Source organism: Mytilus edulis, chromosome 13 (genome assembly GCF_963676685.1).
Source record: "Mytilus edulis chromosome 13, xbMytEdul2.2, whole genome shotgun sequence".
NCBI classification, from domain to species: domain Eukaryota; kingdom Metazoa; phylum Mollusca; class Bivalvia; order Mytilida; family Mytilidae; genus Mytilus; species Mytilus edulis.
In genome coordinates this window covers 57,622,642-57,644,824 of record NC_092356.1, presented here as the reverse complement: position 1 = coordinate 57,644,824, position 22,183 = coordinate 57,622,642, and the positions used below count along the sequence as shown (strand labels likewise).

The window sequence follows — 22,183 nt, the reverse complement described above, 5'->3', positions numbered from 1 at the left end:
AAAACCGATGCAAAATAAACCGTCTGTATCATTCTAAACATAAAAAAGGTAATTCAAAATAATCTAAAAATGAAGGTAAGGAGAATTTATAAAAAGGAGCTATAACCTTTTATCTTGACACAACACAATATTTCAAACTGAAAAAAAACCACACACATGAAATGTTTTTTTTATAAATTAATCCCAATCTATATATTCTGGGGCACTGACAAGTGAGCTTATTGTTTATAGCTCTATAATCAATATTGCAGTATCGAAATTAGCTTTGGAAAAAACTACCGCTGGTCATTGACTTTTACTCACAAAACCTTCATTCTTAAGGATTAACAATCAACTTTTATAATAACAGTTATTACAATGTACCATACATGTATATGTGTTTTATTGATCCACCTTTGATTATTAAGTTTATATTACATAATCAATTAATCACAAATATAGCCATAGTGTGATACATATCATTTCCGAAAAATCTACTTTCAATTTCATTCAAACTTTGAACCCAAGTTGTATTCATTGAATTCCTGTCACATATTACCAGAACGAGGTTATGTCTTAGAAAGCATGATAATAAACTAAGTACCAGACTAGGATGCAATTGAGCAAAACTACTAGGCCAATGTAGAGGACCACGATTAAGTGAAAACAATATGCACGCTGAATAACCGTAAATGAAAAAAAGGTGTTCGCTAGATCTACAGATGGAAATCGAATGATCTAAATATTTGACTCAGCAAACAAAATGTAATAAGTAAGTTGTTTTCCTTTACTGAAAGCTCGTATAAACTAATTTTATAGACGATTTAGAGATACGTTCATGCAATTAAATGTACTAGATACTATATCTAATTTACTAAAACATCTACTTGGTGAAGATGATTTTTTTATCTTATCTTTATCTTTTTGATCTTACTGTTTTCTAAGCAATGAATGGTTGACGATTGTTCTTACGTAAGCATATATTCATGTACATTTTTACAATGAGCCGATGTTGGTGAAACAAAAACTCTTGTCAATCTTTGTTATGTATTAAGTTTTTAGATTATAAAAGTCATTTGTTTCAAAAGTTCAATCAAATTGTTTACTTGTGACGTAGAGCAAAAGATTACTTTAACGATTTGAGGTTGGATTATATCTTCAAAACAGCGTTGTCAAGGCATTTTCATTAAATACACTACAACTCGTCAATTGTGGAGTTGATAGTAAAACGTAACCAAAAAAAAAAAAAACAATACACAAAAATGATTAGAATGAATTATGTTGGTTTCGATCTCTAATTTGATACACATAACCGGATTTGTTATCACATAAGCAACACGACGGGTGTCACATGTGGAACAGGATCTGCTTACCCTTCCGGGGCACCTGAGATCACCTCTAGTTTTTTGGTGAAGTTCGTGTTGTTTATTCTTTAGTTTTCTATATTGTGTCATGTGTGCTGTTGTCAGTTGGTTTTAGATTTATGAGTTTGACTGTCCCTTTGGTATCTTTCGTCCCTCTTTTAAATGAAACTTTGTCATTGATTAATATTAACAATAATATAAAATTAAAGAAAAATAAAAGAAAAACAATTAACCAATGCATTTTCATATAAACTGTACAAACTGCATTTTGTAGTTCGACATGTACAGCATCAAAGCTCAAGAACATTAGGCAGCTAAGTACTATATATACCATGGTTTTTACGAGTTAACATATTTAAACAAACGAATCCGTAGGATGAGTTTGTTTAAATATGTTAATGAGTAAGACACATGGTATATAAAATTTGTAATATAAATAAAATGATTGACAGCTTCAAGACCTTCAACTAATATTAGAAATTGATCACGTTACAGTTTTATCCAATGAAATGGAAGCTCGCGCGTCACTTTTGCGCGTCGTGTATGATCGTCTGTGTATTTTATGTAATAGAGCCCCTGAATTTGCAGAAAGTAAAGAAAATTTTTCCGATTTATTTTAGTTTTGCGCCCCGTGTATGATTGTATGAGCAGGTAATTTCATAATGACTGAGGTAAACAAAAATGTCGGATTCCAGCGACAAGGATTAAATGATTATTCTAATGACGGTAAGAATTGTTTTTCTTTGTTTGTTTTCAATGTATCATACAAATTAATCATATTTTACAGAATTTTCATCTGATTGAAAAATGTTTTTCTTCCGTTATTTTATTAGATTATTTATTAAAACACAATTTTAATAATAAAACAATGTATTTAAACAGTGGCGGATCCAGAGGGCGTAGATAGTGTACGTCCCTCTAATTGATTGCAAAAAAAATCATGTTTTTTTCACAGATATTTGTAGCTGATATTTAGTCCTTTTTATATCAAAATTTAATTGAATTTTCGCAAAGGAAATAATAGTTTTACATTTTATTTTTTTTCAAAACTGAAAGAAGAAACATTAAGTAATTGTTTCCAAAATTAAGGGAATTCGTAACAATCTTATAGTTTGAAAAAGGTTTCTTAAAATGTGGTACACATAATTCATTGCTTTTTCTTATAAAATGAAAACAAATGAAGATCTTGACCTTTTAGTACGTTTTACGGTTTCCTAAATATTTTAGAGGCGGATACATTAAAAAAAAAGGTGGAGCTTCAGCCATGGAATAACATGAAAATGAATATGTTATACCATGGCTGAAGCTCCGCCTTTTTTCCTTTGGATTTTAGTTGAGTTGCATATTTAATTAGCAAAGTATGGTACAACATAAATTTGCATATAATATACCATGGTTTTCCCTCACCACACTTTTTAAGCAAATTATTTCATAAAAACATCAAAGGAAAAAATCCAATTTATGTTACAAATCTGGATAAATCTTCAAAGACAGATGAAAAACAAACACACTGAAACAATAAACGACAAACTGCACTTTCTAAATATGATACGCTAAAACAGCAATATACCTTATTTCGCCAATTTAAGTCCGTATAGATATAGATGGAGTAGGTAATTGAAAATTTGATTAAGGTGAACATATATATTATTTACCAGACAAAACAAATCTGACGAATACAGATATGAGCGGACTACTAAAACATAAAAAAAAAAGATGTGTTGCACAAGTTATTTCAAATCTTACTTTCAAAATGGTTAGCAAAAGATGCTACATGTATTATCGAAGATCGAAGTATAAGAGTAAGACTAGTACAGACCGATGAATCTGTATATCTTCTAAATCGATAGACTGAACAATGTAGATTCATATTATTGATTGCTTATATTATATAAGTGAACAATATGCAATGCAATGCGTACTAGAGATTTAAAATAGCGTTTCGTAATATTCAAATGTCTGTGTGTATACTTTTGTCACATTATATTTTATTTAAAATAATATCCTGTCCACACTGAATCATGATATAAAACGTTCCGATCGAATGCACTCCAAGTACATGTATTCTGATTACAAATTTATTCAAATACTCATATATATACAACCATACTGTACAGTTCTTTAAAATATATCTTTCATCAGCCCAAGAACATAGAGGGGTGAAGCCTTGTCTTGATAATTGGACCGAGTGTTTTATCATAGTGCTGATATGGAAAATGCCATTTCATGATATATATCTATCACATATATTTATTCAATTTTTCCTTTCTTTTTCCGGGTTTGGTTTTTTTTGTTGTTGTTTTTTTAAGGGTTTTTTTATGTGTTTTGCTTGTTGTTTTTTTTTTATAAATTCGCATTCAATACCGATCATATGATTCCTTCATAAGATCTAATCGAAAATAAAAAGAGATCATTATGACAAAATGACAGAAAACAACCAGAAGACAAACAAAAGTCAGATACACGAAACGTAGACAACTGAACACTAATCCACACAAATCGCACTAAAACCTGGAAAGATCTCAGGTCTTATGTCCTACCTAAGGAAATTGTAGTTTTAGGCCTGTTCAATTTGGCTGGAATCAATAAATCCATCCTTATTTTGTAACCAACAACAAGTACACATTTCTAAATTTTAGTAAAGATTAAAAACCCGGTTTTTTTTTAAATTGCCCTGTAGATACCCCTTTTGATAAATTGTCCCATAACACATAGGTTATCTATATATTGATTTAAAAACGTAATGTGCATGTGATATGTTGTTACAAATCTTTTGATGTATATATCTAATACAAAAGGCACTTAAACAACAGAGTAAGATACATGCATTAGTTAGGATAAAATCATCATTGAATATCCACTCAAAATATCATTAAAGTTTTATTCAAAAGATTAATCGATATAAAATGCAGTGCTTACATAATGGCATATGAGAATATGTTAGGTAATGTTTTTTTTGTAAATCATGTTCCAAATAAAAGACGGCAACGTGATTACATTTTGATTAAAGGTATACATAGTTTGTTTAAATACTGAAACGTCTAAGTTATCTATAGATCATGCATTTTCCGATAGTCGTCAAATGACGATGGGAAATCGAAAAACCAATATTTCACCTGCATGGATATAAAGACGTACAGAATCAGGTATTTGAAAAACTTTTTGAGTTTAATCAATACATTGTTTTCTTGCTATATTTGGAAATTGTATATAATTTATATTTTGTATTGATCGAATTCAAAAAATCAAAAAAAAGGAGTAGGTAAACTTTGTGAAGTAGGCATGATGGTTTCCTTTAAATGAAAGTCCTGCAGGTTGATTAATTTCAAGGTCAATTTAGAGTTAATTATATTGCGTTACATACTAGATGATACAATTTGTAATACAATGAAGAGAATCACGATATTGTGGAGACGAAGTTTCATCAAGATGGAAATGTTTATTGATATCTTCTTTTTTGTGATTTACAAAACAAATCTTGATTACCTCTCCTGTTTTATTCAATTTATTAATTTGGAAGCGTATTCAAGGTTAATTGTCGCTCATTTTATTTACTGAAAACGAGTGAAAGCTTATTTTGCACGATTTAATGTTAGATAATATCTCCACGTTTTTAAGGAGTGTACCTTATAAACAACACAACTTGTTTATCCTTTTATGGTTTTGAATAAAACGTAACCAAATGAATAAAATGTTGCACGAAAAATGATTGGAATGATTTTTTACTGGTTTCTGACTTAGGATATCCATAGAGAATGTACATTGAAACCACTCGGCTTTGTCAATAATAAATACTAACATCAATCAGGTAAAGAAGAAAAAAGAGAAAACAACTATTCAATGCCCAGACTAGCTTATCATACCATTTCAAATAACCGCAAACTATATCTCACTGTTTGATAAATACAAAAAAGGAACATTCCTGTGAAAAACCAACACATTGAACACATTAAAAATCAACTGTGTACCTTATTTTGTCAATTTGAATCCATAATGAAAATTTATATTGGCAGTAAATGTTTTAAAAGTAAGATTAATGACATTGGATTAGCAAAATGTTAGAATATATCTAAAATTTACCGAACCAAGCAATGTATGAACATTTCAAAATGTTCTATTTGATAAAAAATATAAATCAGAAGATCTGATCCAATTATTGAAGTTCGAAGTGTTACAGTCTACACTATTGAACAAAGAATTTCAAAATCATCAAAATCACTAATATATATTATAATAGGCGAGTGATATGAGAGCCAAATTTACATTTTTAATGCACCTACCTAACACACGGCTAAATTATATATCACTGGAAAGCTAAGAATGTGTACTTTCTAAATATCCCGGTCGTCAAAAGAAATTATGGTGCATTTTTTTTTTAAATCGAGGTCAAAGGTCATGGGTGCAATTTCAATTCACGGATACTTCCAGTAGAAAAATCGAGTCAAACCAAATGCAAAAACGAAACATTTTTAAAGGAATACTGTATTATTGTTGGGAAAATATATTTCAATCACAGTATTAATTAATTTTGGTTGATTTTAACGGTAACGCATGTTACGTAATGTTTTCTCTCGGAGTCTTTGAAAATCAACCATTAAGTCAAACAAATGTATCTGTAGTCGCCCTTGCATTATCTAAATCTTATAATACCTCCATATCATTTGATGCACGTATTTACAAACATATATCTGCAAATTTGATATAAATAATTCGAAACAAAATATTTGAAGCATGGGGAAAATATAACATATGACGTATTTTTAATTGTTCAGAAAAGTTCCATGATGAGCTGTACATTAAAATTGAGGAAGCGTATGGTCTCTTGTTAGTTTGAAAGCCTGCCAACCGCTTCAAGATCAGACAACCATAGGGCAGATTTTTATATTATTGTAGTGCAATATGTTGAGTCTGGATCATACCGCAATTTTATTTACTTCACTAAATCAGATATGATAAGAGTACTAACTAACATTACTAAAATGAGTAAAGTGCTACTAGTATATTTATATCAACAAATTGACAATTTTAATATAAAAGATCACAAGGAAAATATGATCACTCGTTGTACGTCAAACTGTGTTTGATTTTACTTTAGTCAGCCGCCGTGTATCTTGAGATATCTAATTAATCAAACAACACTTGACAAAGTAGTTTGTACTTTTTTCTAGTGATGACGTTCGGCTACTATGGCACTAAGTATTACTTTTTTTATATCTTGTTTCACCGCTTCAAACGGAGGATAAGGTTATCTTAATATTGAACCTTTTATTTGGCTTTCTTATGTTTAAATACCGTTAGCGTATAATCTAAATGATCGAAACGTCGGACTAATGGGATGTTGGACCATTTAGGCGTCGGAATATTGCGATATCGGAATATTATAGTTTCATTTTAACTTGTAATCTCATCATTCTGATCGGTCAACATATCCATACAAAGACAACTTCCTTGACATGGGCATATATCAGTACAGCAGAGGTTTTGCTCAAAGCGGACACAAGATCTACTATATACAGATTGAATTAAAAATTGGGAATGGACATGAAGGATTTGTCAAAGAGACACCAACCCGTTTAAAAAGCAGGCAACGGCCGAAGACCACCAATGGGTCATCAATGCAGCAAGAAGCTCCCAAAACCCGGAGGCGTTCTTCAGCTGGCCCCCTAAACAAAAATGTACTAGTTTGAAATGATAATGGACGTCATACTAAGCTTCGAAATATACTCAAGAAATTAAAATAAAAAATCATACAAAACTAAGAAAGGCCAGAGGCTCCTGACTTAGGACAGGCGCAAAATTTCGACGGGGTTTAACATGTTTTTGGAAATCTCAACCCTCCCCCTATACCTAAACCAATGCGTAAACAGTTCAAATCTGGTAGAAAGTTGGATGACATCATACCGGTCCGATGTTGCCTTTTAGCCAACCAAAGTCATACGGAGAACTTTTATTGTTTCTGTAGTTAGGTCGACATTATCTTGGATAAAATTTTGACCCCCAGAAGAAAAATAATGCCATGTAGAATGTATGCCCCATTTTCAATTTTTCTTATCTCCTGATCTGTCAAACTTGTTAATAATTATCGAAGGTGTCGATAAATTGGGTGCATTTGTAATGATAAGCCTAAATGAAAAAGAGTAAAATATTTATAGATAATATACAGTCTACTAAAGCCATACATCTAAAAACTTTGTCAATAGGAATATCGTATGCTTTATTAACTGCCGCAGATGCGCCATCATCCAAAAGACAATACAGAAATGTTTTTAAAGCAGGTGGCATAATTTCAATTGAATAATCCAGTGAAATATTTTTAGATAATGGATATTCATCTGATTGGATTACAACTTTACCCTATATCTTCTTCCGTAAAATACTAGTAGCTGCATAAAGTGCTTGCAACCAGTTTCGCAGTCACTGCTCAGATCTTTAAATTTGACAGACTGTATATCACAGTCATTTTAAACGGGTAATTTTCCGCCATTAATTTACGGCATAAGACAAAATTATAGAGCTACTGTATACAATATTGGATGTACCTTGGCCTTGTTGAGGCTGTATACATGTATCTATAAATTGACCATATATTTTTAGTTTCTGTTGAAGCTGATAATATGTTGTGTAGTTTTCTCGGCGGAGATCCTCGGGCAGAAATTAAGCCCGGTTAACTGATCAAGTAATTAAAGTTGTCAACCAGAATACTTCTTTGTGTACAGGCACGTCATCTTTAATCGTCGAAATGTTAGTAAAAGCTGTTTTGTGTTCAGAATTAAACAGCTCTTTACTTTCTGATTTCAAATTTTGTAGCAAATATTTAGCGATGCAAGCTCGATGGTATAAATATTTAATAGTATAATTATCATGAGTTATTTTGTAAATCAGATCATTGTAGGGGATATATGTAGTAACACTCAATACAGCTTGAGTTTGCTCCTCAGAGGATTCCTTATGAAGTTGTGTAACTTGCTTATAGGCTTTATACTTTATATTTGCAAAATATACAAACCGAGACAAATCAGAATGAGTTGTAGATCTTCTGCCCTCGTTGATATATTAGAAGAGACTGGTCGATAGAATTGGTACAGTCATGTAGTACAAAGTCATTGTACAGACAAAACAGAAGATGATAGGTTGTGCTTACTTTTGAAATATTTATAGCTACTCTTATGATATTTTGTATTTTCAAATGGGATGTTTTCATTTTTTTCATATTCATCGACCAGTCTTCTGTAGACTTCATCTTTTCGTTTTCCCACTGCGGCAATACAACTGTATCTTCATTTAAGTGTTTAACTACATAGTTTCTATGTAGTAAATACATGACAGACTATACATCTGTGTCAATCAATGGATAGTTTTTGCTTTTTAGCATAGAAAGGGTTTCATTGTGAACTGGACTTTGAAAATTTGACACGACTCGGAAGATTTTCTACAATTTTCCGATACGATTCCTTATTTAGAAAGGGGTGAATTCTACAGAACTCAAAAACTATGTTTTACTTTGATTTGATCTTAATTTCGGACGATTTTATATCTATTTAAGCTACACTGAAGTTAAAGATAGAAAAAGAACCGTTTAAATATGATTTATCGTACTCTAATAGCACTATTAAGTACACGGAAATCGACTAATATATTCAGTAAAAAAACGATAACGAAATAGATAAGGGATTCCGGAAACTATAGTGATTTTATCCTACATCATAAAATTACAGAAATTCGTGATTTTAAGAAATGTTGAGATAAAGTCTTGACTTTGAATGAAAAAACGATAACTGGTGAGTAATTTGGTGTGTTTTAAAACGGATAGAGTGCAAAAGCATTTAATAAAAATTTAATTGTAGATCCGAAAAGGTCAGGATTATAAAAAAATTTCGTACAAAATGTCAAATATTTAGAAGGAATGCAAAAGCATGCGGACTTACAGTTATAGATATTGTTTTTCATTATTTTAAAGATCTATTTCACTTAATTATTCTGTCTAAAAGAAGAGATACGACTAATTTCCTTTGCTTGAAAAACATGTCGTAATTTTATAATTTTCAACTAATTTCTGAAATAAACGTTAATTTTACAAAAACTGCACCGTACGATTTTGTGACGACCGGGCAAAAATCAAAGTTAAATCATTATTCTTTCATTTAAAAAAGAAATTAGCCGTGTGTTAGGTGGGTGCATTAAAGTCCTTAACTAGACGTCTTTTTCAAATATTACACTCGCCTATAACTCATTGCTAATATTATATTAGTTACAACTATGCATATTAATCGACGTTTTTTTAACATTTAAATGCCAGTGTATACACTCTTGTCACGTTTTATTATATTTTTAAACGCAACTGATCTACACTTAATCGTTATATAAAACGTTTCAATTCTAATGCTTTGATTTATGTTTGATTCTCATACAACTACTATTCATGCTTACCATACTTCTGTCTCCTTCTGTGTTAATTAAAATGCCGGATTTTTAAAGCCGCACGAATTTCTGAAAGCGACATTTGGAACCCTTAAAATATTTTTCAGGTTGTTTTGTTTTTGTTTTGCTTCGTGAAACAGTTCTTTCAATCCTTGGCTACACTTAAATCAGTTTAAAATGTTGCTATTCCATATTGCCAAGACCGAGGATTGAAAAAGTGAATCAGACAATAAGAATACGAGAAACATGAAAACGTGAACGTGCAGTAAACATACAGATTGACTTCAGAAACTCGTCTTACTGTCCTCCCGACAACGATACAAATTGACGGGATTTGTTGCTGACCATCAATGACCAGTTCAACATGAAGTGACAATGCAACGTCAAACTAATTTGATAACGCAACGTCATTGTCGAGACATCTTTACGACCGTAACGTCAAATGCTAATCGAATTGCCGAATACCATTGCGCACAGATTCATGCCATAATGTTTTACCATCAACTGAACTGCCAAAATTTCGGTTGACGAAAAACATTTAAAGCCCTAAGGTTTTAACCGTATAATTGCCAAAACCCAATGTAATGGGTGGTACAAAGGCAAAATGAGAATGTAAAACAGAACCCAAAACATGTCGAACAGAATTGATTGACCTTTCTAAAAAATCATTGTGGCTTTTATTACAGGCAGTCATTGCTTTTCACGGTGACACATTCATTCAAAAATTTAAAATTAATAATATAGTGTTCCGTTTCTAAAGTCGGTCAGTATAGAACAGTGTACGCCCTATGCTATATGCGATCGCTGGACCTCGGTTGTCTATGTAGTTCTACTACTAAAATGCTATGAATAGTCGCAACTATTTAAATAATCACATAGGTTTCAACATAACATTATGTTTTGATAATATTCCCAGTAGTCCGAGTGTTGCAACTTATAACCCCAGTGAATTTCGCGTGCGTTTTCTGTAGTTTCGTGGTTGCTTCCGGTGCAAACAATTTAATCTGCAGATTCAACATTCAAAGGTGTTTTAAAGGGAAGTGGGAGGGGTAAAAATATTACCATGTTACGAAGAAATATTTGAAAACGGACTTTTTCACAGAATTGACGATTGTTTTTCTATTTCAGTTCAATGTAGGAAATGGAGAGACATAAAAGACGCACATCAATTTCAAGAAAAGGCAACTCGCGTAGTACCACAACGTCGAATGTAAATCCAAACCAGTTTGTAAGACAAAGCATTGATTACAGTGGTGTAGACTCGGATGCATTATCTGAAATCATCAAACATGAAGATGATGCGAACAATGACGTTATTAATACATCACATCACAAAGAGAGACAATCCTGGGACAATATTCAATGCACTTCAAACAAAAAACCTAATATAACAGACATAAACAAATCAACGAAAGATGCCTATAGAAGATCTATACTTGAGCTTCCAGGTGCAGAGTCAAAAAGATCACTGAGCCCCCCTTTGGCAAATGTCTCTCTGAGTAAAACGGTTAGCAATTGTCAGAACACGTCGAACAGTGTTCAGAATAATGATATCTCTTATAAAGGTTCTCGTCCCAGCATCGAACATAAAACAAATAAAACTCACAAATCTGATAAAAATTTTGCAATTCCAGAGACAAGAAGACGAGAGATCATTTCATCAAAATATGAAACAAATGAGTCAAGAAAACGAAGACACAGAAGCCGATCACATAGTACGGACTCCAAAAGACGAAAGAAAATTAGATCATCTACCAATTGTGTTGGTAATGCAGAACACAAACAGCAATGTTCGAGGAAGGACAAATATCCTGATGGAAAAACAACCAATTCCTTCGGTCGACGAGATAAATCACCTGTCAGGCGTTTTCACGGTCGGGATAGGCGTGACACAAACTTTGACAGAAGCATAGATCGCAAAGGAACACAATCACCACGAAGTGCTGCTTATAAAGAGAGGTCTCCATTAAGGTATTCACATGAGCAGCAAAGGGGGCATGTTTCCAGGATACATGCTTATCATAGGTCTGCAATCAAAAGAGCAGATTTACATTTATCTTCAAACCACAACTATGCTCTTCTTCGTGGACAGAATCCTACATTTGATAACAGATCACGTTCAAATGTTGATATCAATACTGAATATGATCGAAATATCCAACGAACACATGAGTTAGAGAGAAGTCATGAATCAAAATGGCATGGAGCGTCTTTAAACAGCTTTGATGATCTTTGTCATCAGCAGAATCCTACATTTGATAGAACACCTCGATTGAATGATGATACTGAATATGATCGAAATATCCAACGAACTAATGAATTAGAGAGAAATCATGAACATAATTGGCATGGAGCTTCTTCAAACAGCTATGATGATCTTTGTCATCGGAAGAATCCTACATTTGATAGAACACCTCGATTAAATGATATCAACAGTGGGTATAATAGAAATATCCAAAGAACACACGAAAAAGAAAGCAATTTTGAAAACATATGGCACGGTGTGTCTTCAGATAGGAATTATGACATTTGTCATGAGCACAATCATACATTTGACGGACGATCTCGTTCAAATTATGATATCAACACGGAATATGATAAACATTCCATGAGTTCATATGAAATAGAGAGTCAGCATGAAACCCCATGGCATCGATTGTCTTCAAACAGAAATTATGAACTTTGTCGTGAACAGAATCCTACGCTTGATAGAAGATCTGGTTTAAATAGTGATATTAACACTGAGTATGATCGAAATACCAAACGACCATATGAGATAGAAATCAGACATGATATCACAAGACATACAGCTATTCAAAATAGGAATTATGAACCTTATCGAGGACATACTTTTTCATTGGATACCGACACCGAATATGATCGAAATATCAAAAGAACACATGAAAATATCAATCGCCCAATAAGTAATAAAGAGACATATGAAAATCGTTCAAACTCCAAATCAAACGCTGGAAGCACATTACAATATACCTCTGAGAGACAAAATTTCAGACAAAATTATCATAATAGATTTCAAAAGATAGACCTGTTGAAATTGTCAAAGATGGATACCGATAGCCTAGCTGCTCATCTGAGCACTTATAGAAAGGAGCTAGACACCTATTTGTTCGAGGATTTGGGAAAGGAGCAGATGTCATTACTTTTGCACGTGATGTGTCAGTTGTGTGAGTGCAAGCGTAAATTATTAGTTCAGAAAGTTCTCAATCCATTAAAAGAAAGAAGGTTCTTCGATCGACAGGATATCAAGAATATTATTTACGAGCTACGTGTACAGTTTGATGGAAAAAAGATTCAGATTCTGACAAATTTACTTGTTCTGATGAAAGGGCTTGTATATCATGTCAATACTGGACCCATTGATTTAAACGCATCATTAGATTCCCTAGAATTATGCGTTAATGAAAAATTAATAGATGAAAATCAACGTAAGGAACTTAAAACCTTAATTCAACAAATAAAGGACAAGTGGGATCCTGAAAAAAATCACTGCAAAGAGAACAAACTATCAACATTAGACATATTGCCAGATCTTATTGAAGTAGAATCGTTTGCGAGTTCTTCCATTGATTCTGAGTATGAAACAGAGGAAAGCTATTTACGAAGACTTTTTATGGTTCATCGACAAGATTTTATAAGGCCTTTATGTAAAGGATTGATGTCTTTAAAAAACGCTTTATTCGAAGATCCTTATTGCCTAGACAGGAAATGGCGCCATGATGACATCCGTGTCTATAAAAATATTTTTTTTCTATCACGATGCTGTAATGAGCAAAACGGCATAACTTGGAAAATAAGATTTGATACCACACCCTATAGTCGAATCAACTGGAACACCAGAAAGCTACTTACATTTGGATCTCTTGTTTGCTTAACAAACAGAACATTTACTATTCTTCAGTATGCAACTGTAGCAGATCGTAATGTTGGTGACCTAAAAAATGGTAGTTTTCAAATTAAATTTGTCGACGATATTGGAGAAGGGTCTGAAATTTTACAAGAGCCTGATGTCCTTCTAATTGAGAGCCAAGCCTTTTTTCCGTCTTACTTTCATACATTAAAATCGCTTAAAAGTATGCACAGTGATATAGTCAATGCAGAAAATAGTTTACCATTTGAGAAACAATTATTAAACCAGAAGCACAGTGTGGAGCAAGATAAGCCAGATTATTTTAAATCATCAACGTTCGTAGAAGGATTTGACATCCGGTGTTTGAATTCTGAACAAAAAGTCAAGGTTGACATTTCAAATGAGGCAAACTGGCCAGATGCAGATAATCTTTGTATGGACAATTCTCAACACAGGGCATTTACCACATCAATTAAAAGTAAGCTTGCATTGATACAAGGACCACCAGGAACAGGGAAAACCGTAGTTGGACTAAAATTAGCAGAACTACTTTTAAGAAATAAACATATATGGCGTCAACATGATAACCAAGGACCAATGTTACTTCTTAGCTACACTAACCATGCATTAGATCAGTTTTTATTAGATATTTCTAAAAGATTGCGAATAACTGACGCCGCAGATATTGTCCGATTAGGAGGAAGATCAGAAATCGAAATGTTGAGCAAATATAATTTGACTGCTAAACGCAAAGCATACAGTTACAAACAAGAGGAATTCGTTACTCGCAAGGGAGCAGTTCGGACGCACACGATAAGAGAAAGCTCAAGCGAACTGAATGTTATAGCGTCCAATTCAAGAAAAAAATTAAAAACTATACTTAGCGAGCATGAAACCTTGCAAAAGCTGCGAGATGAAATACAGACAGGAATAGTTCATCAAGACTGGCTTTATGATGTAGCAGGAGTAATTCCTGACACACATTACAGAACACTTCGGAGTAACTATTCTTTAATAAATTGGCTTAACCTTGAATCTATAACACAATTTGTTACTACTAAAAGAAATCACGTGGCAGCAATTTATGAGGATGATGATTTTGATTATTTGGATTACGAGGGCAATCGGTATGATGATCAAAATGACGATTATGACGAAGAGTGCATGGAAACAACCGCAACGGTTTCAAACACGCATTTGGATTTACAAAAACTGAAAATGTTAGTTTCATCGGACATTGTATTGAACCTACAGAGAACACACAGGCAACGATGGTTTTGGGATCAATACAACATGAAAGACAAATGTGTTTTTATTGAGGCTATAAAAGAGAAACTATTTGGTACTAAAGAAATGCGAACTGTAGAAGCAAATTCGGTATCAAATATATGGTACATCCCCAATGCAACAAGATGGCGTCTGTATAAATACTGGGTTCAACAAGCTCTTATTCCCATCAACAAAGAAATACAAGATTGTGAGGAATATTATAAAACAGCACAAGAATGTTATGAAAATAACCAACAGATAGCTGATATCAACATATTGAAGAGGGCAAAACTTGTAGCATGTACCACAACAAGAGCGGCAAGAGATATAGAAATTCTAAAACGAGTTTCTCCAAGCATTGTTCTTCTCGAAGAAGCTGCCGAAATCCCAGAACATCACGTTGTGGCATGTTTGACGTCTTCGTGCCAGCAACTCATTATGATTGGCGACCATCAACAACTGCGCCCTTCTTACAACGATTATAAAACTGCACGAGAACATAAAATTGATATTTCACTTTTTGAAAGACTTATTCGTGGGGGCTTTCCATATAAACGTTTGGAAAATCAACATAGAATGAGACCAATGATATCTAAGCTTTTAGTGCCTCACATTTATCGAAGCCTAAACGACGACCAAAGTGTGTTGGAATACGAAAACGTTAAAGGAACTAACTGCAACATGTTCTTTTTATCACATTCTGTATTTGAAGACAAGGAGCGCGAAGAGCTTTCGAGAAGTCACAAGAATACATTCGAGGCAATGTTCATTTGTAAATTGTACAGGTATCTCAGAATGCAAGGATATCAATCTTCTAAAATAACTGTACTGTCAACATACTTAGACCAGGTTCGGCTACTTTGCAACAAGATCAGGACGGAAGAAGAGAACATTTCAACAAACGATGTTTTGATCGACGACTTCGTCAATTATCCTGGAATTTCAAGTGGTCGAGATAGACCATCCGCAAGAGTTACGGCAGTAGATAACTTCCAAGGAGAGGAAAATGATATAATCTTGTTGTCACTTGTGAGAAGTAATAAGGAAAATAAAATAGGCTATTTATCCGAGGCAAATAGAATCTGTGTTGCTCTATCAAGGGCAAAAATAGGACTTTACGTAGTAGGCAATTTAAAACTTTTAACATCGAGATCAGAACTGTGGAAAAATATTGTCAGTGATGCTGAAAAGGAGAAATGTTTTGGCACTGAGCTACAGCTAACATGTCAGAATCATAAAAATTCAACATACGTTTCAAAACCAGATGATTTTGATAAGGTTGCAGATGGCGGATGTCAGGAACCTTGCGAAATCAAGAGACAATGTGGGCATTTCTGTTTAAGAAAATGTCATGTTGATGATCCAGATCACGAAGGTATTTGTCCAAAACAATGTCACAGAGAAATGTGCGAATTGAAACATAAGTGCATTAAACCGTGTCATTTTCCAGTCTCATGTGGAAAATGTAATGAACTCGTGGAAAAGACAATTCCAAAATGTCAGCATAGAAAACCTATGCCTTGTCATGAAGATCCACAGTCTGCATCATGCGATGAGCGATGTAAAGCCAAAATATCATGTGGTCATCGTTGTCAGAAACATTGCACAGATCCTTGTAATACGGAGGACGACTGCCAGGAGTTAGTAAAGATAAACGCTCGTTGTGGACATGAGGTTCAAGTTGCTTGTAATACCAAATATGATGCCCCTTGTAAGTTGCCTTGTAAGGGAATATTAAAATGTGGTCACGAATGCAGAGGAACACATTCTGAATGCAGTCAAGGTAGGCTTCATGTTCCATGTAGAGCGAAATGCGAAAGAAACTTGGTATGTGGACATATTTGTGAAGATTATTGCAGCTATCGTTGTCCACCTTGTACTAAGAAATGCGATCGGCGATGTATTCATGGCGATAGATGTAAAAACATATGTAGCGATAGTTGTATACAGTGTACTGAACTCTGTAAATGGGCATGTACAGCAGAATGTCCAAACAAATTTAGGTGCAAACAAGTATGTATAGAACCATGTAAAAGACCGAAATGTAATACTATTTGCGATACTATATTAGATTGTGGCATCGGTCACAAATGTTCGGGACTGTTATGCGAAAGTTCAAAGTGTATTTGTAAAGTTTGCAATAAATTGACAGAAATATATTTTGGATATGAAGATGAAGATAACACCATGTTTATTCGGTTAGAAGACTGTAGATGCGTTTTGGAAGTAAAAGGACTAGACCAATATATTTCTACAGTCATGGATAATATTAGTAATGAAATAACACCATTGAAATGCCCAAAGTGCAGCACAAAAATATCAAAGTCAAAAAGGTATTCTAATGAACTAAAAATTATCAACAAAAACATATGTGAAGTATTTCGAACCATTCAAAATATTGAAAAAGGTACGAATCTTCATGCAAAGCGTTATGCTACAAAAAAGTTATTAACTGACAATAAAGATGACATATCTTTTAAGAAATTCGATCAACTTTGGAAACAAATTGAAAACACAAAGAGGGTCGATACTTTGAACATGATAGTCGACCAGTTAACTTTTTATAAAGAAATCCGAAATATCAGAAAGGAAGTATTAACATTCAAGTATCGGCCGCAGTTAAAAGCATGGTTAGATCGTCTGGAAAAATGGGTATTTTTAAAGCGAAGTCGATATGCCGAACAAGAGCACTTAGATTTTTTTCTGGAAATACGAAGATTACAGCTTACGATAGATATTCATATTTTCAAAGAGGAACTGTCTAAAAAAGAGGAAGGACTCGATATCCCAGAGTATATTAAAAATTACCTGCTTAGAATTGAATCTATCGAAGTCATTGACGAGGAAGAATTGTCAAAAATGAGAAAGGAAACCCAAGAAATCTCCGACAAAATGATTGGCTTAACTCTTCAAGAGAAGCTTATGATTAAACGAACCATGGAGAATGAGTTTACGGGGTCAGGACATTGGTACAAGTGTAAAAATGGTGAGTAATAATTTCTGAAACATTTTATTAATTGAACATTGCATTATTATTATAAAAACTTCAAATTGGTTTGTGTTTTCAAATTCATTTTTTTTTTTTTCTATTTCATACAATTTCTTAGATTTTATTTTAGCATACTAAAATGTAAATCAGAAAACTATTATTTCAAAAAAAAAAAGCATCGAATCATATAAAATATCAGTTTATTAGGATATAAAGCCATTTAATTAACCACCTACATGACCTCCCATGAATTCTGATTGATATGTTATCCAGAATTAAAGGTAAAGGGATAAATATATATATGTATATGTATATAAAATGCACGTGCTAAAATATATTAAAATTGAGAATGAAAATGAGGCATATTACAGGAGTCAACAACCGGACCAATTAGCGGAAAACAGTCCAAGGGCGCCAATCGGTCTTCAACACAGCGATAAGGCGTTTTATTATTATCATAATCAAATAATATCTTTGAAAAATCCCGTTATTCAACTCCCATATAGATTTGATATCACAAATAAATTCCAAGACAACTGTTTTAAATACTTGTTCAAATCTCAAGCAATAAAGAAGATATGTTATTACTTTATTTGTATCTTCTAAATAGACTTAAAAGATTTCAACTTCGGTAAAACAACAATATGTATTTACCATAACCTCTCATTTACTAAAACATTGTAAGTAAAGCTTCGATATTCTACACAATTTTGGGAAATACTCCGATTGTTCATCTTTCTATATCAGTTTATCGATTAGCGTAATAAGAAAGGAATTTCAAGTAAAACTTCGACATCTTTTCATTGAAAAAAGATCACATCCCCTAGTGTTACATGTAATATTTTATTACAACAAAGAATATATTTCAAAGGACTTTTCTGAGTATCTTTGATGTCCGTGTTCAATACAATTGAGAATGGAAATAGTGAACGTGTCTAAGAGACAATCACCCGACCAAAGAGCAGAACACAGCACAAGGTCACCAAAAGGTCTTTAACACGACGAGAAAATCCCGCACCCGGAGGCGGGCTTCATCTTCAAGGTTTATATTGCATGTTCTTTTATTACAATTACATCGGATTTTTTAAGATGGTACAGCTTTTTAATTTTGTGAATTCTATTGATTGAATATCAAGTTGCTATTTTTTTTATCTGAATTGCAGGACATTACTATTCTATTGGGGAATGTGGTATGCCTATGCAGATGAGAAAATGTCCACAGTGTAATGTGACAATTGGAGGTGCTAATCATATGCTAACTGATGACAATGATAGAGCTATGGACTTTGAAAATCTTTAAATTGATGTTATATATACTACAATACGGTGTCGTTAGGAGACGGCATTTAATTTTTTAGCGCATTGAGCCAAAACAAATCGAATATTATAGCGCAAAAGTGTAGCCCAATTTAGCACAACAATGATAATCCATTTTAGCGAAAAGTAACAATTATTTGAAAAATTGTATCGTTAGCGCTCTCTTGTGTACACATTTTTATATTTATGAAACTTATATTGCAGGTTGTCTTTTTTTTGCAATCGCGGACGAGATTTAAACCTAGTGCCGATCAACTATTTTTAAAAGAGGTTTGCTTGTTAGAAATATAAATCATATGGAAATATGCATTGATAGTGCTCTCTCATGACTGGTCTCTCATGTTCACTTTTTGCCAAATTTTTATCAAATCCATATATTTATCAAAAGTACAGTAATGTTTGAACAATTTAGAAAATACATGCCGATCAAATATGTTTAATGAGTTTCCCTTGGAAATATTAAATACATCAGAAAATGCTCTCAACTCTTCAACTCTCGTATAAGATAATGTTAGAATGTTGTAAAGAACATTTAGTTATTTCCCTTAGACAAGACAGATAAAATATATGTAACGCGGGTGACATTGAAATTTCTTATTTTAAGAAGATTAACCTAAAGTATGTATTTTAGTTCACTAGAATGTTAATATAACCCATCACAAGTAATATATATGTAAGTAGTTTTTGTGTCGCTTGAGACTTTTGGTTCAAACATAATTTAAATTTTTTCAATCATTTAGTATTACTCTACTTATTTCACTAGACTGCATGGGTAGGGTTTACCCGGTTCGCTTATTTAAGACCAGTCCGTCTATATAAAGATGTGTCGGGATAAACTCATCAATGTAGTGTCCAGTTATTCGTCCCATATACAAATATATATCATACACTCAGTTCATTAGTATATCCGTTTGATGACACTGATAGGTGATTAGAAATCAATTATAATTATAACGGCCATCGTCCTTATCACTCACATTTTCAAAAAGACTGTATTTATGCAAATTAGAAAGTAATTTAAGCTCCGCCCGATCAGTTGAAATAAGCTGGTAATATTACCAAGTAAAAACGAGGCTGATGCTACTAACAACCATTTGAAAGTTAAACTTGAATCATTTGTTTTATAGGCCGAAATGAAAAAAATATTGCTGTCATTATTATGTATTATAGCTGCAATTCTTCATACACTGTTGTGTGAGTGATTGATAAGTGTACACTTATATTTATTCTGTAAATATTATATGCAATCATAGTTACAAAAAGTATAATTATACAATTGAAAATAGTATACAGAGACTTACAACAGTTTTAAAACGAAAATCCGTATTAATTTTACACAAAACAATGTATTTAAATGTATCTTAAATTAAAATGATATTTAAACGATTGCTCCGTGTGTTCTTTTTCTAAAAAGGTAAGTGACAAATCTGTGCGCAGCTAATTTAAAGTCATATGAAACGAGTGAGTGGTGAAAAATAAGTTTATCTAATTCTTGAACCAATGCATGTATATATCATAAACTTAGTCCTCTGTGCACGATTTTATCATTATTTTCGCAAATATATCATATAATCGTCATTTTTTTTTTCTCTCTGTTTGTTATGATTTAAAAAATATGGCTGCTCATTAAATGCCGTGTTTTGAAGCCGAGTTTTACCGATTGTCACCTTATAGTAAACAAATCACAAAAAGCATGGGTATTGAGCACGTGTTTAACATGTATAATCAGATATTTGTTTATTTCAATGACAGACCCATGCGTATTGCGATACCGGATTTTTACGAGGAGGGTTACGCTCGGGTCACTATGCATACGGAAAATAGGTCGGCGAATTGCTTCCTGGAAGCAAGCAATTAAAAATAAGTAAACTTCTTCTAAATGTGAACAAATTAAAGAATTTTCCTCAGAAAAAAGTATATGTACATAAGTTGTATAATGAAAACTATCCATTTAGTTTTAAAAAACATATGCATATTTATTTTTTAATTTGAGGTTTCTTATGACTTTAAAGCTCTAAAATCTGATTAACATTTAAATCATTCAGAGCACAGTCAAGTTTCCTTGGTCTGTACTTACATTACTATCATGATAAGTGATAGGCACGCCTGACCCGAAGTAATACTTAATGTTCTTAAAGCTGTCTTGTATGCATTTAAAACGTTTATTATTAATTGGCGCGTAAAATACACAACTTGTCATAAAATTCCGGGGTTTTCAACTTAGAAATCCGCATTACCAGAAACACTGGTCTTTTTTTATTCTTAATTATGTTTTGGTGATTTGCTTTTATTTGATTTTGTTTTCATGTTTGTGAGTATGTTGAATATTATGCTAACTATATTTTACCATAACTGTTTAGATTATACATACATACCTATATTACAACGTATAATAGTCAGATTGCTTTTTTGCTCATTGTATCAAAACCTATATTTTTCCCCCAAACAATAATATTATATAAACCATGCGAAAACAAATTTGCTATTTATCTAACTTGATGCACAGGAAGTAGATTTCGAACTATATGTTGACAATATTATAGAAAAATATATATTTCCTTATATTATGATCAAGGAAAACACACATATTATATATAACTGCATAGATATGTCATATATTTTGAATTTTGTGTTGTATATAAACTTGTTTTATTCGTATTCAATACCACATATATACATGTATAATGTTTATGATATTGTACAGTGTATTATGCCAATTTCCCCTGTCGTACCTAACTTAAAAACAAGAAGCTTTTATGAAAACTATTTATTCACGTCTGTTTTGAGAAATGCTCTTATGATTGTTGGTTTTAATAGGTATTTGTTACAGTTGATAATTATATGTTTATTTTTGGTTTTTGGTTTTAGGGAAGCACATGTTTTCCTTTTTAATTGTAAACCAAACAGATATAGAGGGTTATACGCCTGTGGAACAACTACTTCACAGTGTGGGAACGGAACTGTTCGGTTTTTCTTATA

General features: G+C 32.7%; 2 protein-coding genes across 3 annotated transcripts in view; both read left to right on the top strand.

The window, feature by feature from the left end:
* The window catches only part of LOC139501986 (tyrosine-protein phosphatase non-receptor type 11-like), a 462,346-nt gene that overhangs the window by 390,141 nt on the left and 50,022 nt on the right, over positions 1 to 22,183 (top strand). The gene's annotated exons all lie outside the window — the stretch shown is intronic.
* On the top strand, positions 544 to 20,646 carry LOC139501227 (NFX1-type zinc finger-containing protein 1-like). Its single transcript, XM_071290225.1, has 3 exons — positions 544 to 751; positions 10,890 to 17,884; positions 19,051 to 20,646. The coding sequence occupies exons 2-3, from the start codon at positions 10,903 to 10,905 to the stop codon at positions 19,185 to 19,187; spliced, it is 7,119 nt and encodes a 2,372-aa protein (XP_071146326.1). The 5' UTR covers positions 544 to 751; positions 10,890 to 10,902; the 3' UTR covers positions 19,188 to 20,646.

Excerpts from the sequence above, each read along its gene's own strand:
- LOC139501227 (XM_071290225.1), top strand. The coding sequence starts at position 10,903 with ATGGAGAGACATAAAAGACGCACATCAATTTCAAGAAAAGGCAACTCG. Across the intron at positions 17,885-19,050 it reads TTGGTACAAGTGTAAAAATG|GACATTACTATTCTATTGGG; the intron begins GTGAGTAATAAT and ends TCTGAATTGCAG.